General features: G+C 40.2%; 1 protein-coding gene across 2 annotated transcripts in view; it reads left to right on the forward strand.

The window, feature by feature from the left end:
* ZNF410 (zinc finger protein 410) overlaps positions 1 to 18,728 on the forward strand; it is a 41,213-nt gene that overhangs the window by 18,926 nt on the left and 3,559 nt on the right. Inside the window, exons 5-11 of one of the 2 annotated variants that reach the window (XM_079769035.1) lie at positions 458 to 649; positions 4,660 to 4,810; positions 5,296 to 5,477; positions 10,760 to 10,849; positions 11,294 to 11,419; positions 12,352 to 12,492; positions 13,954 to 14,081. In XM_079769035.1, the coding sequence (XP_079625161.1) occupies positions 458 to 649; positions 4,660 to 4,810; positions 5,296 to 5,477; positions 10,760 to 10,849; positions 11,294 to 11,419; positions 12,352 to 12,492; positions 13,954 to 14,081 (1,010 nt within the window). The remainder of the gene's footprint in view (positions 1 to 457; positions 650 to 4,659; positions 4,811 to 5,295; positions 5,478 to 10,759; positions 10,850 to 11,293; positions 11,420 to 12,351; positions 12,493 to 13,953; positions 14,082 to 18,728) is intronic. The other variant, XM_079769036.1, reaches the window with a different exon arrangement.

Genomic DNA, 18,728 nt, shown 5'->3' on the forward strand with positions numbered 1-18,728 from the left:
GAATATGCAAGTTAGCAGTTACACTTGTTTAAGAAAGTTAACTTTGAAGGAACAGATGAAGGTGGACAGCTAGACAAGTACTTGGGACTTTTTGTTCTTTTAAAAAAAGTAAAGATGGAAGAGACTTGAGCTTGAACAGGTTTAAAGGCTGTAAGAGAGGCTGTAAGCTGGCCAGTAGGGAAGAGACAGCTGAAGGAGACATGGGATAATTTAAGGGTAGGATGGGGATACTAGAGGAAGGGGTTAGCCTGGTTGCCAGGAAGGACATCTTTGCCATTGAAATAGAAGGAGGTAAGATGGAGACAAGACTGTAGGCTGGAGTGGAAAGGTGATGACCTAATCTTGTGTGAGAATTGAAGCTTGAGGTAAGAGGTGAAAATCTGGAACAGCTGATTCAGGACACACAGGGTTCCAATAAAAGGATTACTTGATGGCTAACTTTTCTTGTTTCTACTAGGTCTGAGCTCTTCAGCCGAGCACTTAGTATTTGTACAAGATGAGGCAGAGGATTCAGGGAATGATTTCCTCTCCAGTGAGAGCACGGACAGTAGCATTCCATGGTTCCTCCGGGTTCAGGAGTTGGCCCATGACAGTTTGATCGCTGCTACTCGTGCACAGCTGGCAAAGAATGCAAAAACCAGCAGCAATGGTGAGACCCTTGTGGTGTTTTCCAGTATTCTATGCAGAGATTTTGGTAATGCAATGGTTATATTTTGAGGAAATGAAATTGTTGCTCATGACAAGTTAGCAACTAGTTATGAGGGCTGTAGTATTGTTTCATTTCTTTTTTTAATGTTAACCTTTATTTTTTATTTTTTTTAGATTTATCTTTATTGTTGAAAGTAATATGGATGTACATCCCCCCCCCCATTGACCCCTTCTAGCCTACCCCCTCCCCCTGTATTTTTTCTTTTGAGTTCAGCATGTCTGTACTACTTCCTCTGCCACTTTTCTCTACCCAGTAATTTTCAAAATGTTGTCCTTGGATCATCAGTATCACTTAAGAACTTAGAAAGGCAGGTGCTTAGGCCCTGTCCTACTGAAGATCAAATTCTTCCTGTGTTGCTTTTGCTGATCTCTGGATCCTAAAATCTTCAGCATCCCCACATTACATTGAGGGAATAGTGTCATATTTGCCAATGAGAAGCAGTGTAGGGAGGGAACTTGTGATTTGGACTCTGAAGCCTGATATGCATACCTGGTGCCATCATTTACTAGTTCCCTGCCTGGGCAATATAATCTTCCTTACTTCAATTTTCTCATGTTCAGAACATAGAGGTCAGGTAGCGTACCTGATTAGGTTGTTATAAGATTCTATCTGGGAAATGCTTTGTAATCAGCAAAGCATTGTGTGGATGTTTTTATTACTCTCAATATGTTACTTTACTACCTAACAACTACCTGATATGCTTGAGTATAGGGTGAGTCCAAATATATGATAATCTTCCATTTTCTCAATGAAATGGGTGCCTAAAAGCCTTTTTGGGGGGCTATTATATATAACTTTAGGCATGTAGATAAAATTAAACATTGTAATTTACTATTTGCTAAATGTGGTTACACACACATTTTAGATAATATGAAATACATTAATTTAATGTTGCTTTTTACCCAATAACATAATGAAATTTTATTCAATATTTTAATACATTTAAACAAAAACCTTTGTCATTACTGAAGCCACATTGTGAGTCCTGTAGCAGTTTATCAAAGCACATCATCTTCACGCCTATCTAAGTTGATCGAGATAATAAAATATTTTAACTTTGTATTGGCTGGTGTTTCTCAGTGGTTAGAGAGTCGACCAGCATAGCAAAGGGTCACAGGTTTGATTCCTGGTCAAGGGCACACCTGGTTTGCAGAATTGATCCCCAGCCCCAGTTGGGGCATGGGTAGGAGGCAACCAATTGATGAGGCTCTCTCACATCGATGTCTCTCTCTCTCTCTCTCCCCCCCTCCCTTCCTTCCTCTCTTCCTCTTTCTCCCCCTCCCTCCCTTCCATTTCTCTAAAAAAAATCAATGGAAAAAATATACTTTGGTGAAGATTAACAACAACAACAACAACAAAATTTAATTTTGCATTTGATGCTTATATCAGGGTAGGCAGAGGTCCATGGGCCAAATACCCACCTGTTTTTGTAAATAAAGTTTTATTGGAACACTAGCATGCCAATTAGTTCTACAAATCGTCTATGGCAACTACCATGATAAAGTTCAGTACTTATGACAGAGATCATATAACCCTCATAGTAAAAAATATTTACTATCTGGCCCTTTACAGAAAAAGTTGACTGATCCTTGCTATATATGATAATCTCACTGGAAATTGCATCCCAAATGCAAAGACCTGCTGGCATAACTGTAGGAGATTTAAAGTGTTTACAGTTGTTATCCAGCTTCTGCAATATGAGGTGTTGAATTTCTTTGTCTTTCTCTTTATTTAAGTGTTTGAACCAGTGACCTCTAAATATTCAAAAACATCATTGTTGAAGTCATTTTAATCTGTCTTCTGTAAACAGTACTCCCCCCCAAAAAAAAACACAGTAATTGAGGGTGCACTTCTTTGAGTGATTTTATAAGGAGTCAAATACAAGGCAACTCACTCTTTTCTAAGGGATTTTCTTCTGCTTTATAATTATATCATTGTATCTACAAAATTGAATTCACAGAGCCCCAACTGTCACAGGCTTAAATCTCTGGATTAGCGAGGGGTTTCTGCAGACCTTTCATTAGACATTAATTAGCTGGAGCTTTGGAGTTGGGAAATTTCCTTTGTGGTGTGTGCTGTTTAAATTTTACCTATGTACAGGTATTACTTTTTCAATTAAACAAATTTTAAAAACTGTGTTTTAAAAGAGAAAGTTAATATTAACTAGCAGAAGGCATCTTAGCTTTTACTTTGACCTTGGAGCAATTAGTTTTATGACTAGCATTGATGCAGTACAGGAAGGCGAATGTAGGGCAGGAAGAGAATAAGATCAATTGATGGGACAGACACTGCCTTTGATCAACTGTCAGGTTCCAGGGAGTGTGATAGGAACAACATATGTACCCAACTCTTATCTTTCTAAGGTATGTATGAGTGGAAAGATAAAGTCTTTATGCCTACAGCAGAATTACATGAATGTTTTTCTCAATTGATGTCCAACTATGTCTGAAAGAAAATGGAAGGAATTTGGAATATAAATACTTTTTAATTAACTGATTTATTTAAATTTAAGGAGGTACTGCAATGTGTGCTTCTCTCCTCCCCTCCTTTTATTCTGTTGAACAAAAAACTTCAGTAGATATTATCTCTCACTTTTTACAGTGTGGTTAGAAATTTTAAAATCTGCTGAGTTTTTGCATTCTTAACCCATTGTACGCCATAAGCATCTGTAGATGCAAGCGGCAGACCTTCCCCACATGCCACGTGAGTCTATAAAAAAAAATGTTTTCCCTAAGTGGCAGCCCTGACCAACTTTAAAATCATTTTTCGTAAGAATTTTCAGCTCGCCCTAACCGGTCTGGCTCAGTGGATAGAGCGTTGGACTTCGGACTGAAGGGTCCCGGGTTCGATTCCGGTCAAGGGCATGTACCTTGGTTGTGGGCACATCCCCAGTAGGGGGTGTGCCGGAGGCAGCTGATTGATGTTTCTTTCTCATCGATGTTTCTGGCTCTCTATCCCTCTCCCCTTCCTCTCTGTAAAAAATCAGTAAAAATATATTTAAAAAAGAAAAAGAAGAAGAATTTTCAGCTGAAAATATTAAAGAACACCCGAATTGTAATATATTTATTTTTATAATATTCATGGCAAATTGATTTTTTAAATTAAATTCAAAATATTTGGTGTGTGGGGATGATTTCCCTTTTGGACGCGTGGCAGTTAACTGGTTAAATATTTTATAACTGAAAAGGAGTGGTACAGAAAATTAGAAGGTGGCTCTTACTCTGTAGAATGATAGGAATAGCCAAATTGACTTCAGAAGATTGAAATATAAGAATGGCCATAGCCCTCACCGGTTTGGCACAGTGGATAGAGCGTTGGCCTGCGGACTCAAGGGTCCCAGGTTCGATTCTGGTCATGGGCATGTACCTTGGTTGCAGGCACATACCCAGTAGGGAGTGTGCAGGAGGCAGCTGATCGATGTTTTTCTCTCATCGATGTTTCTAACTCTCTATCCCTCTCCCTTCCTCTCTGTAAAAAATCAATAAAATATATTTAAAAAAAAAAAAAAAAAGAATGGCCATCTACAAAAGAAATTAACTACCATAAGCCCAGAACTAAGCCAGAATGGCTGTTCCTCCTTAAAATACAAGTTTGTTACCTACGACTTTAAGTCATCTTTTGTAGCACTCCACTCTGGGTGTTGATATATCTGCCTTCTCACCAATCTGTGTAATACAAAGTAGGTTTAACTCTGCTTTTTGATATAAAACCATTTTTGACATTTCTTACATTTGCCAAGAGGCCTAGTCTGTGCAACAAAGCATGATGGCTTTGGTAGTTCTCTGGAACACTCTCACTTCCTTTGTTAAATGGATACAAAGAGTTGGGGAAGATTAAGATAAGTATTTGATAATTGATCACTAGGAATAAAATATAGGAGCCTTGTTGTTTGAACCAAACTATCTGAGCAGGGTTTTTTCCTGGATTACAAATATGTGACTCTCTTATAGGAGAAAACGTCCACCTTGGTTCTGGTGATGGGCAACCCAAAGAATCTGGGCCCCTTCCTCAAGTGGAAAAGAAGCTCAAGTGTACAGTTGAAGGCTGTGACCGGACATTTGTGTGGCCAGCTCACTTTAAGTACCACCTCAAAACTCATCGGTGAGCAAAGCTGAGACTCCATACTTGGAGCCAAAGACATTGATGTTTCCAGAGGAACTTGTAGCCCCAATTGATAAATTAAAGGAAAGCAAGGGCTGCCACTCATCTGTGGTTAAGATGTCCTTTGTTCTTTAGTAGAAAGATCATCATTGTCTCATTTATCTCATTCTTGGCAAATATTTAATAAGACATTTGGCATCTAAATGAACTGCAGCAAGAGTCCTCAAATCTCATTATAAATATAACTTCTTGGAGAACTTAAAAAGAATAATGCATAATCTTGGGCTCCACCCTAAACCTATGAAATCCGTATTTTGAGAAGAAGGGCCTGGGCATCTGTAGTGTTAACAAACGTCAGGTAACTTCAGTATATCCAGGTTTGGGATTTACTATCTGCCTTCAGAGTCAATTGGAGCTTTGACTTGTCCTCTCTAACAGTAAGCATTTTTAAGTATGTTGCTCATGCGTTTTTGTTTGTTTTTCAGAAATGACCGCTCCTTCATCTGCCCTGCAGAAGGTTGTGGGAAAAGTTTCTATGTGCTGCAGAGGCTGAAGGTGCACATGAGGACCCACAATGGAGAGAAGCCCTTTATGTGCCCCGAGTCTAGCTGTGGTAAGCAGTTCACTACAGCTGGGAATCTGAAGAACCACCTGAGGATCCACACAGGTGTGTGCAACCCTAACCTTCCCATGGACAACTGTTTGGCTTAATGCTTGCTTGCGTATCCTTAGGAAAGGCTCTGAGGTGGAAATAGAGGCGAAGGTCTAAGGTTGTTGCTAGAACTATGAAAATGGAATTTCTTTTTTTCAGATTCTTCATGGCACTCTGCAATTCATTCAGTAACATTTCTTGAGCTTTCACCTGTGTGTGAGAAACAGTGTTAATTTCTGCCTCTAGGAGCCTAAAGTGTAGAAAGGAATATAAAACCTCTGACAGCAATGATATGATGAGAAATGGACAAAATAAGTCTTTCCAGATATCTTTGAACATTACACAACTGTAATTTGGGCATGAATATTGAGTCACAGAAACATTACAGAGCCTTTTCTAGGCACTGAATGGGGTAAGATGGGGGAAATACAAAGGCAAAGATATAATCCCTGACTTTGAGGAGCTTGCTTGCTTGTTAGGGCCTCACAGCATGAGAAACAGAATAGAGAAATAACTTGTTCTGTGTCAAACAACATGTTCATATCAAAGTGGAAAAATAAAGATACCCTGGCTCTCAGTCTGAGAAGGAGACATAGGGGATAGGGTGACTTTCCAAGCCACTTGCCCAGCATGTGGAAAGTCTCTTGCCAGATCAGAGCTTACTCACTGAACTCAGACCACTGCCTCAGGATGTGTAACTCTTCTCTACTTTCTTGCCACTTCCTTTGTCTCTTCCTTGTTCATTCTTGCATGACTAAAATGACAGCAGGTACAGTTAAAGGGCATTTAAAAAGTACAAGCTGAAGCCACATTTGTTCCAGGTGTGATCCCCTCTAGATTGACATTACCATTGGCTGTGTTTTAGGGCGGAATAGCTCTGTTCTCAGCTCTTTCTTGAAAAAGGAAACTATACTTGCTCCAAGAAAGCAGTTTGAATTAAAAAAACAAAAAACAAAAAAACTGCCCTAACCGGTTTGGCTCAGTGGACTGAAGAGTCCCAGGTTCGATTCCGGTCAAGGACATGTACCTTGGTTGCAGGCATATCCCCAGTATGGGGTGTGCAGGAGGCAGCTGATGGATGTTTCTCTCTCATCGATGTTTCTAACTATCCCTCTCCCTTCCTCTCTGTAAAAAAATCAATAAAATATATATTTTTAAAAAACAACAACTAAGATAAACATGTAGCTGAATAGATTAGGAAAGAAGTAGAGTTCACCATGCCTTATTGTTAAGTACAGTAACTTCAGCCTTGTGCTACTCACCTTCTTTGTAGCTTTTCGTAAAACCGAACATCTTAAAATGCTTTCTTTTACTTCAGAGAATGACCTGATTTTCTCTCTTTATTCTAATTTTTACTAGCTCTCCCTTGTTAATCTTCCAGTTGTTCACCAATATCAGAATTTCCAGCTTCTTTCATTTTCACTCAGTGTGCTCTCTCACCGCATTCCCAGGCCTCAATTCAGTCACTTCTTCTAGGATGACTCACAGATCCAGGTCTCAATAATTAATATAATAGTCCTGGCTGGTGTGGCTCAGTTGGTTGATCGTCATCCGTGCACTGACTGAAAGGTTGCTGGTTGATTCCTGGTCAGGGCACATGCCTGGGATCTGGGCTCAATCCCCAGTAGGGGGTGTGCAGGAGGCAGCCAATTGATGTTTTGCTCTCATATTGATGTTTCTTTCTCTTCCTTCTTCTCTCTCTCTAAAAATCAATAAAAAAATCTTTAAAAAATTAGTATAATAATAAAAGTTAGTATTTATTGAGGTAATTTAATATGTGCCAAGCACATATGTGTGTGTGTATATATGTGTATCTTATTTAATTTTCAAGGTAACTTTATTCATTACATACTGTATTTATTGATGAAGAAACAGAAGATTAGAGAATTACATAACTTGCCTAACATTATGCAGCTAGGAAATGGCAGAGCTGCCAATTTTAGTGGCTTACCAGGAGAGCTTACTATGCCAGGCACTATACTGAATACTTGTGTTATCTCATTTAATCCTCAAAATAATCTTTTGAGATTGTATTATGTTCATTTTATAGATAAAAAACTGATTCTTGGAGCCCCAGTTGGGTGGCCCAGTTGGTTTGAGCATTGTTCCATACACCAAAAAGGTTGCTGGTTTGATTTGATTTCTGGACAGGGCACATACCCAGGTTGCGGGTTTGATCTATGGTCGGGGCACTTAGGGTAGGCAACCAATCTCTCCCTTTCTCTCTCTCTCTCAAATCAATAAACATATCCTCTGGTGATGATTAAAAACAAACAAACAAACAAACAAACAAAAGTAATTCTTGGAGAGGTTAAATATCTTCCCCATACTAATAAGTGGTAGTGTCAGGATTTGAACTCAGGGTCAAGTAACTCATGCTTTAACCATAATGCAACATTGCCTTTTAAGCCTCCTCTTCTCCTTTGTACTTTATCTCCGCAAAATCACCACCCTCTCAGTGTCCAAATAGGGAGGCTGTATCTATTTCCTAGGCCAGCTTGATTCAGAGATTCATACTACTAGATTCTGTTTTCTAAATCCTCTATTTTAAGGTTATTTTAGTTCATCTCATTAAACATTTAATCTTATTTATTACTAGAATTTTCAGTTTTTCTGACATCTATTCATATTTTTGTATCATATATATATATACACACACACACATACATATATATATATGATATTGTTCAGTATTTTGTTCAGTCAACAACTTTTTGAGTACCTAGCATTCTGGGGTAGGTGTAAGTACACAAATATGCTTTCAAAAAAGTTGCAGTCCACAGGAATGTCATAAACATAAAGCTGTGTGGTCCTAGCCAGTTTGGCTCAGTGAATAGAGCGTCCACTGTGGACCAAAGGGTCCCGGGTTCAATTCCGGTCAAGGGCACGTACCTTAGTTGCAGGCTCAGGCTCCTGGTTGGGGCTTGTGCAGGAGGCAACGAATCGATGTTTTTCTCTGTCTTTCCCTCTCCCTTCCACTCTCCCTAAAAATCAATGGAAAATATCCTCATATGAGAAATAACAAAAACAAACAAAAAAAGAAAAACACCACATGAAACTGTGTGGTGCAGTCTGAAAGAACAGGATAATCTAGAGCAGTGGCACTTCCTCCTTCAAGGCCAACTCCTGTGTTATCACTATGCCATCCTTACTTGCTGAGTAGGAGAAACTCATTCTTATGTTTCTCCTTTATTCTAACACCACCACACTCACAGCACTCTGACACCAAATGTGTGGGTTTTTCCCCACACCAAGCAATTCTCTGCAACACCAGCTGGGTGCCCTACTTGGAGGGAGATAGGTCAGACCTCACAGGTTAAGGGCTCAGACCCACAGACTGCTTCCACCCTACCTCTGATGCCAGCAGCAAGTAGTAGACTGCTCATAACTCCTCTCCGACTTGGCTACAAATCAAGTTTTCATGATCCTCCCTTCAGATTTGATTATTTGTGAGATAGCTCACAAAACTCAGGGAAACATGTTTATCAATTTATTATATAATAAAGGATATGCTAAAGGAAACAAACAGCGAGACAGAGAGAATATAGGTTGAGGTCTAGAAGGGTCCCAAGCACAGGAGGTTCTGTCCCTGTGCAGTTGGGAGGTGTCACCCTCTCAGCATGTAGATGTGTTCACCAACCCAGAAGCTCTCTGAACCATGTGCTTTTGGGATTTTATGGAGGCTCCATCACATAGGCTGAAAATCCCAACTTTCTAATCATGGCATGGTCCAACCAGGAGCCCACAAAGAGTCACTTCCGCCGAAACCGGTTTGGCTCTGTGGATAGAGCATCGGTCTGCGGACTGAAAGGTCCCAGGTTCGATTCCGGTCAAGGGCATGTACATTGGTTGCGGGCACATCCCCGGTAGGGAGCGTGCAGGAGGCAGTTGGTCGATGTTTCTCTCATCGATGTTTCTAGCTTTCTATCCCTCTCCCTTCCTCTCTGTAAAAAATCAATAAAATATATTTAAAAAAAAAAAAAAGAGTCACTTCCTTTGAACAAAAGACATTGTTACCCAGGAAATTCCAAGGGATTTAGGGACTCTGTGTCGGAAACCAAGATCAAACCCAAATATTAGAACAAAAGATGCTCCTAGTGCTGTATTGCTTAAGGAATTTACAAGGGTGTTAGGAAACCTGCATCAGCAACTGGGATTAAAGACGAAATGATAGAGCAGGAGTCTCCCAGTCCCCTTATTTATAAGAATTGGAGGAGCTCTGTGGAGAACCAGGGGCAGAGGCCAATGTATATATTTCCTATTTCACACTTGCTGTTTTCTGAACTTGCCCTGGGCACTCTCAGTTTCAAGGCTCTGCTTAATGCTATTCCTTGTGCCTAGAATTTCCTTCCATCCTCGTCATCTTTTAAGACCAGCTTAAATTCAGCTTCTTTAAAAAAATTATCACAATCAGAGTCTCTTCCCTCTCCAAATGCTTATAGCCCTTTTTGTACAAGAATTAATATTGATGTTATTTATAAATACATTTCTCTCTCACACACTAGTCTGTGACCCTTAGAGGATAGAGACTACATCTGATTTTTTTCACTTTCTATTTTGAAAAAATTATAGGCTTACAGGAAATTGCAAAAATAGTACAAGGAGTTCTGTGTGCTTCTTCCACTTCCCCAGAAAGTGGTATCTTATACAGTCATAGTACAGTATCAAACCAGGATGTTCACAGTACTGCCGGTTAGTCCACAGGCCTTACTCAGTTTTTACCACGCATGTTTGATTTTTAAATAACTAATATTGTAGAAAAAATTTACAGAAAAGCGGAAAGAAAATAAGTCATCTATAATACCACTATGAGGATATCTACTTTTAACATATTTTATAGATTTTTTGTGTACTTTGCCTAAACATGTTTTTATTTGTTTTCTTTATAAAATGAAAATATATAATATCTACTTTATAACTTTAAAAATCTGTTTTTTAATGGATCTAGAAACTGATTCTTAAAGAGACTTGGTATATAAGTTTAAAATCCTAGCGGCATATATTACATAATGTTAATCTTGATGTCCTCAGAGGGGTATGGTCACTAAAGAAGGTAGGTCAGTGCAGTTGGGGGTCAGCACTTGAGCCAGGAGGGAGAAAAGGGCATGGCAGTCTGGTGGGCTGTATACGAGCAGAACATTGAGAGGTGACATTTGCTAGATAGCCCAGTTGAAATTATATAGCCTGAATTAAAGAAATCAGATTAAGTCATTGGAAACAGAAAACAGTTGGTGGGAAAAGAGAGTGAGAGATAGTTCACCAGAAGACTGAGTCTTTATCTCATTTTCTGTTTCTAGGAGAGAAGCCTTTCCTTTGTGAAGCCCAAGGATGTGGCCGTTCCTTTGCTGAGTATTCTAGCCTCCGAAAACATTTGGTGGTTCACTCAGGTACTCCCATCGTTGTTCAGAACCACCAGGGTGAATGTTGAAGACGAGGAGAGTGGTGGCGGGAAGCGGATAAGGGGCTATTGTGAACCCAGGGTTGGAATCCTTGAGGATGGTACATATCCTAGAGATCTGTGGAAGCCTGTATGTGAAAAGGGAAGTAAATATTCTGTGTGGCTGCCATGACCTTATAGCAAAGATGTTTTATGAAGGCAACAGAACAATGGGTCTGGAAAGGACTGGGGGCTGGGAACAGTGAGGATGCTAAGTCTTCCTGGGGTACTTTTCCTGCCTTCTTACTGAAGGTTGAGAGGCTGGGGAAGGTGAGAAGTGGGAGAAGGAGCAGCCTCTTACATAATTTAACCTTCTCTGGGCTTCTCCATCTAGGCCTTGAGTCCATTTTCTTGTCGTTTTGGCTCCCCTGTCTTAAACTGATCCCTGTTTCAGGAGAGAAGCCTCATCAATGTCAAGTCTGTGGGAAGACCTTCTCTCAAAGTGGGAGCAGGAACGTGCACATGAGAAAGCATCACTTGCAGATGGGAACAGCTGGGAGTCAAGAGCAGGAGCAAACTGGTGAGACAGGGTTTGGTGGAGCGCTGTTTCTTCTGGCCAAATAACTGGCATGCCTGGTCATCGGGAAATTTTCTGATTCTGTTTTGGGTAGAGACCTGGTCTCATTTGGAGGGCTAGTGGTTTCCAAACATAGCTATACAGTAAAACCCTTTGCAAGCTTTTAAAAAAATACATATATTTTTATTGATTTCAGAGAGGAAGGGAGAGGGGGAGAGAGAGAGAAACATCAGTGCTGAGAAAGAATTAATTGATGGGCTGCCTCCTGCATGCCCCCTACTAGGGATCAAGCCTGCAACCCAGGTATGTGCCCTGACTGGGAATCGAATTGGCAACCTTCTGGTTCACAGGTTGACACTCAACCACTGAGCCACAAGCTTTTAAAATATATACAGTATATTCATATTGTCTACTCCTTCCCCTAAACTAAACTAAACCTGGTAAGTGAGGTTATTTGGGAGTAAAATCCCAGAATCTGTAGTTTTGAAAGTTCCCTGAGTGAGTTGGATGGTAACTAGTGCTGGTCCATGAACCAGTATTTGAGTATCAGTGTGATAAAGATTTCTGTATGACAAGAGTTTAAGCATATTTTACTTATCAGTCATGACTCCCTTTTTAACATAAATTCGATACTTTTTGTTATTATTCCTTTTCCATGTCTTTCCTTAACCAGTTCTTTCACTCCAAACGCTCCTTTAAGGGCATTCATCCTATTTTATAAGCTAATTATCCAGCTCACAAGCCAGGGTGTTTATTCATAAGGCTGAACCCTTTCCTTGTAGGCTTATTCTTGCTTTCAAAAGTAGGTGAAATAGGAGGTGGTATCCAAAATGCAGGTTAATTTTTAGAAAGAAAAGGCAAGCTTCCTGTGAAAGAATGGGGACCAGGAGCAGCCTTGACTGCTGTATATCTCTCACATCCTATTCTCTGTGCAGCTGAGCCACTAATGGGCAGTAGTTTGCTTGAAGAGACTTCAGTACCCAGTAAAAACCTGGTGTCTGTGAATCCCCAGCCCAGCCTTGGTGGAGAGTCCTTGAACCTACCAAATACCAATTCTATCCTAGGAGTTGATGATGGTAAGAATTTCAGCTCTCCTTTATTTGGGGAAAGTGGGCTGCCACTAGAGACTAAGGAATGGGATTGCCTCCAAAATGGAGGTTCTAATTTCATTTCTTGTGAGTAGCTGTGGTATGATTGAGTAGCATTTGTGTTCTTTGTCTCTGGGATGGATAAGTGAACTTAAAAAAAAATTAATTGAAAAGATGATGTAACAATAGAATAAAGAGAGAAAAATTTTAAGAAGAAGATTATCCATAATCCTAGCATCCTAGCCCAACTATTTCTATTTTTCCTATTGCAGTTATGGAAGAACTTAACTTTTAAAACATTTAAACAGAACATAACCAGGTTTTACAGAGGAGATATAAAGCAATTTCTCCATACCATCAAAAGCCATATCTTCAGGAGAAAAGAAAGGGCTCTCTAGGAAACATATGCTTCTCTCTGGTGTAGAAATTTCACCCAAGTTACACAGGCCAGGCCCTCTTCTCTGAAAAACGTAACAGGTGAGGTCAGCATGCATTTATTCAGTGCCTACTCTATGCCTGGCACCATGGGAAAGATTAAAAAGTAGAAGACAGGGACCTTAAATCTAGTTGAGAAGTCAAAACTTAACACGTGGGAAACAGAAGACAGTAATAAGCAAATGTTAAATTATATGGTATAGTAAGGAAGAGCAGTGTAAGTTTAAAAAAGCCACTAAACTAAACTGAAATTTGAGGGCTAAGTGGTTTATGCATAAACTATTTCCAAAAGATCTTCATAGTGATATCACTAATGAACATTGAATAAGTCTAAGATCTGTGTTTTAGTTATTCATATCGTACTCAGTCTATTTGGGGCATACGTGACCATTTCTGTGTAACTTCTCCAGGGAGCCGACAAGGCCTTAGAGTGTGCTCTGTACTTACCTCTCCTCTGTTTCATGAATGATACTAGTGGCTAACTGAAGGATGAGGCACAGAAATTGCATGGAGGTACTTTGCCAGCCTGAAGGAAGAAAGTCGTAAGGGAGGAAGGGACACAAAGGAGCTTTGAAGTGAAGCTAGGTTTAAGTTCTTGACTTGCACACATTGTGCTCTTTGTATCATTGGTGGCTGCTTTAAGGATCGCCTCTAGTTTCCTGATTTGCCTGCCTAAGCAGCTTTTGTCCTGTTTCCTACACAGTGTTAATCCAGTTAACAGTGTTAATCCAGTTAACAGTGATAAAGCCATATTACTCTAAATCGGCATATTAAAAACTGGTCAGCTCCTATATCAAGATTTTTTGCCTTTTCTTCCCATTCCCCTTTTGTAATATGGTACTTTCCAAATTCATTGATAATGACTTTTAGATAAGAATTAATTTGTAAGAAATACAGGAACATGGGATTCAGTTTTTCAGGGAACAGTTTTAAAATTCTTAAGAGGCTTGATAAGGCAGGTAGGTATCTGTGGATTCACTTTTTGTTGAAACATTTTTTTCTGCTATTTCACAGAGGTGCTTGCTGAAGGATCCCCACGTCCCCTGTCTTCAGTGCCTGATGTGACACATCACTTGGTGACCATGCAATCAGGGAGGCAGTCATACGAGGTTTCTGTCTTAACTGCCGTAAATCCACAAGAGGTAAATGGTCTCTTGCCCTTGTTTTGTTCCTGTGGAAACTAATGTAGAGAGTGATTGGGAATCTAGTTCAGAGGATTTGAAAAATTCTCCAATTTCAACTTCCCAGAAGCTTTGAATAGAATATCTTCCTTTAAGCTCAGAAAGGAGCCTGAGTTGTAGGGTTTCCTGAATTGAGAACTTGGTCAATTACAGGTGAGATTCTCAGTTTTAATTTTCTGTATTCACATGCCTTAATGAATATCTGCTCCTTCTGTTTTCTGCCTATGAGATGAGTTTGCTTTTATTTTTATAAAGAAAATAACATCCTTGGATAAAGTGGTACTTAAGCAAAAAAAAAGTACTAACAAATCATTTTTCAAAATTATTGTTCATTTAAAAATATATATATTTTTTATTGATTTTTTTTTCACAAAGAGGAAGGGAGAGGGATAGAGAGTTAGAAACATCGATGAGAGAGAAACCAATCAGCTGCCTCCTGCACATCTCCTGGGAATGTGCCCACAACCAAGGTACATGCCCTTGATCAGAATCGAACTTGGGACCTTTGAGTCCGCAGGCCGATGCTCTATCCACTGAGCCAAACCGGTTAGGGCAAATTATTGTTCCTTTTGATAGGGTCATATGTCTAGAAGATACCAAGCTGAACCAATTGGTCATATAGAAATGTGTTCACTGGTTTATTGAATGAGAATCATCATCTAAATTAAAGAGGGATTTTAAGATCATTAAGAGCAAAGATGTGTCATTAGAGACCAAGGCTAAGATCGCTCACGGGCTCATATTCCCAGTTACTATATACAGATGCAAAACTTTGACAGTGAAGAAGGCTGAGAGGAAAAAAATTGATTCATTTGAAATGTGGTGGAGGAAAGCTCTTATGAACACCCTGGACCACACCCTGGACCACTAGAAAGATGAACAAGTAGTTCCTAGAGAAAATTAAGCCTGAAACATTGCTGGAGGCAAAAATGACAAAACTGAAGTTGTCCTACTTCGGGCACATCTTGAGAAGGCAGGGTTCTTTGGAAAAGACAATAATGCTGGGAAATAGAAGGCAGCAGGATAAGAGGAAGACCAAACATGAACTGGACAGGCTCCATAAAAGAAGCCGTGGCCAAGTCTACAGGAGCTGAGCAGGGCTCTTGAACATCACTATGTTCACTAGGAGTTGGAGCTCATTCAGTGGCATATAACACACATGTCCATTGGTTCTTTCCTAAGTTACCTTCTCCTGGTTATTGCTTTGGAACATGTCTCAACTATGTAGCCTTCCTTTATCTATTTTATCCTTGTTTATTTTTAAATGTTTATTATGGAAGTGTTCAAAGGGTATAGAGAGAATAGTATCTTTTATAGTTGGTTGGTTTGAATTGGGATTCAAACAAGGCCCATACATTGCATTACTTAATAATTCTTAATTCTCTTTAAAATAGTTCCCTACACCCAACCACACTTTTTTTTTTTTTTTCTAGTATGGTTATCTATTTAAGGAATTGGGTTACTCTGCCTATAGAATTTCCGACATTCTGATTTTGACTGATTGACTCCTGTTGTTATTTAATATATTTTTCTATTCACAGATTTTCTAAAAGATGATAATTACATTTAGAGGCTTGATTAGATTCATGCTCCCCCTGAACCCCCGAGAGAATATTTCATATGTGGCATTCTTGCTTCCTATGACATCTCATCAGGAGACACATGATAATCAGTTGTTCTCCTCTTACTGATCTTAAGATTGACCAGTGAGCCCTAGACGGTTTGGCTCAGTGGATAGAGCGTCAGCCTATGGACTGAAGGGTCCTGGGTTTGATTCCGGTCAAGGGCACATGCCTGGGTTATGGGCTCAATCCCCACAGCCAATCAGTGGTTCTCTCTCATCATTGATGCTTCTCTCTCTCTCTCTCCCTCCCTCTCCCTTTCTCTCTGAAATCAACAAAAATATATTTTTAAAAAAAGAAAAAAGATTGACTAGTGAGTTAAGTAAAAACTTTGGCAAACATTATTGATCATGGCCTAAATCTATTTTTACATTAGAACTTGCAAAATGGTTATGTCCTAATTCTCTTTTTTCCCTTGCTTTTCTTTTATAAAAGAAGTACTTTTTCTCACCAACTATTGGGTTGCTCTGAAAGTCAGTTCAGTCTTCTCTTTCACAAATTATTATCTGACAAAACTAATCTGCAACACTCAACCTTTTCTTTTTTTATGTTTGAAACTTTGGAGTTTTTCTCTCCTATACTGCTAAATACTTTTTTTTTTTAAGTTTTTATTTTATTTTACTTTTTAAATGTTACTGGTTTCAGAGAGAGGAAGAGAGAGGGAGAGATAGAAACATCAATGACAAGAGAATCATCTATCTATGCCTCTTACACGCCCCCTACTGGGGATGGAGCCCAAAATCCAGGCTTGTGCCCTGACCAGGATTCCAATTGAGACCTCCTGATTCATGGGTCAACACTCAACCACGGAGCCACACTGGCTGGGCAAAATCCTTTTTTTTTCTTTAATTGAAGCACTCCAAGCAACCCCAAACTAATGCCGGATGTATAAAATCATAATTCAGTCATCATACATTTTGTACCTAATATGTGTGAGGCCCTCTACTGGGTACTAGTTATACAATGTAAATAAAATACAATGTCTGCCTCAAAGAACTTACAGTCAGAATTGGGACCTCTACCTTTTATAACTCCATAATTATGTAAATGGTGTCCCTGGAGTGGTGGTGTACAGAGAGGTTAGAATGGGAAGGGTGACAGATCAATAACTGGCAATTTTTTTAAAATATATTTTATTGATTTTTTACAGAGAGGAAGAGAGAGGGATAGAGAGCTAGAAACATCGATGAGAGAGAAACATCGCTCAGCTGCCTCTTGCACACCCCCCACCGGGGATGTGCCCGCAACCAAGGCACATGCCCTTGACCGGAATCGAACCTGGGACCCTTGAGTCCACAGGCCGACGCTCTATCCACTGAGCCAAACCGGTTTCGGCAATAACTGGCAATTTTTACATGCTGTAGTAAGTGCTAGTCTTGGGGGAAGTCAGAGAATAAGTTTTAGTGTTTATATATTTTTTAATATATTTTTATTGAGTTCAGAGAGGAAGGGAGAGAGAAACATCGATGAGAATCATTGATTGGCTGCCTCCTGCATGCCCCACACTGGGGTTCGAGCTCACAACCCAGGCATGTGCCCTTGACCGGAATCGAACCTGGGACCTTTCAGTCTGCAGGTTGATGCAGGCCGATGCTCTATCTAATGAGTCAAACCGCGCCTCGCGAGCCACATGCGGCTCTTTGGCCCCTTGAGTGTGGCTCTTCCACAAAATACCACGTGCAGGCGAGCACATACAGTGCGATTGAAACTTCGTGGCCCATGCGCAGAAGTCGGTTTTTGGCCTGGACGAGTCTATTTTGAAGAAGTGGCGTTAGAAGAAGTTTAAGTTTAAAAAATTTGGCTCTCAAAAGAAATTTCAATCGTTGTACTGTTGATATTTAGCTCTGTTGACTAATGAGTTTGCCGACTACTGGGCTAGGGCAAGTTTTAGTGTTTGAGATCTGAGGGATGATAGCAATAATCTTGATGGATAAGTGGGAGGGGTTGGAAGGAAATAATAGGCATAAGGATAGCAATGTGTACAAAGGCAGAGGATGAGAGGGAACAGGGAACTATGGAACCACAGAGGATTGAGTATGATGGGAGCTGGAATGGAAAAATGGGAACAGGAAAGATAAGCTAGTCCCTGTCTTGAAGGGCCTTCCAGGACCTGATTGTATCCTGGGGGCAGTGGCAGCCACTGCATAGTTTTAAGTGAGGTATGATATGGCCTGATTTGTGTGTGCAGAAAGGCCAGTAATAGTGCATTTGTTCTCTTGAACCTAGGCACATGGGTCATGGAATTGACCTCAGAGTGTCCATGTCCAGGTGATGCCCACTTACAGCCTCAGGCAGACACAATAGCACAGGCCACCTAAGAAACAAAACTCGGCTTTCACCCCAGGAGAACACTAAGGATCTATAGTGACTAGTTTCATAATGGAAGGACCTGACACTTAATAGGAAAATATTAACACAAAGTGGGAAGTGCTGCCCTTAGATGTAACTAAAAATCCTGTACTATCACTTTTTCCTCATGGGTCCTTGTATATTTATTAACACACTAGAGGCCTGATGCACGAAGTTCATGCAAAAGTAGGCCTTCCTTCCTCCGGCTTCCCTCTGGCACCCGGGACCTGGGCTTCCCTCCGGCTGCCAGCAGGCACCCAGGACCCAGGCTTCCCTCGCAGCCCCCGCTTCATCCGGAAGGATGTCCAGTCTAATTAGCATATTATACTTTTATTATTATAGATTACCTTCACTATTACCATTATTGCCTTCCTGTTACAACACTGCTCACCCTCCTTTTCCTTTCTCAGGGGTAGGCTTATCACATCCTCCAGTACCTTAGTTGTTTTCAAGCTACAAGCCCCCAAGGCTCCAATCTTAGTCCTCTTCCTCATCCAAGGTCTAGGTACTAACTGACCATTCCTCCAGTCATTGAGGAAGGTTGATTCTTTGGGGAGACTCAGATGCCAGAGAAGGAGAAGGCAATTTGCAACTCTAAAACAACATATGCCCATTCCAAATTCTGTTTTTGGAAGTT

The sequence above is a fragment of the Cnephaeus nilssonii genome, assembly GCF_951640355.1.
Source record: "Cnephaeus nilssonii genome assembly, chromosome: 4".
Lineage (NCBI taxonomy): Eukaryota > Metazoa > Chordata > Mammalia > Chiroptera > Vespertilionidae > Cnephaeus > Cnephaeus nilssonii.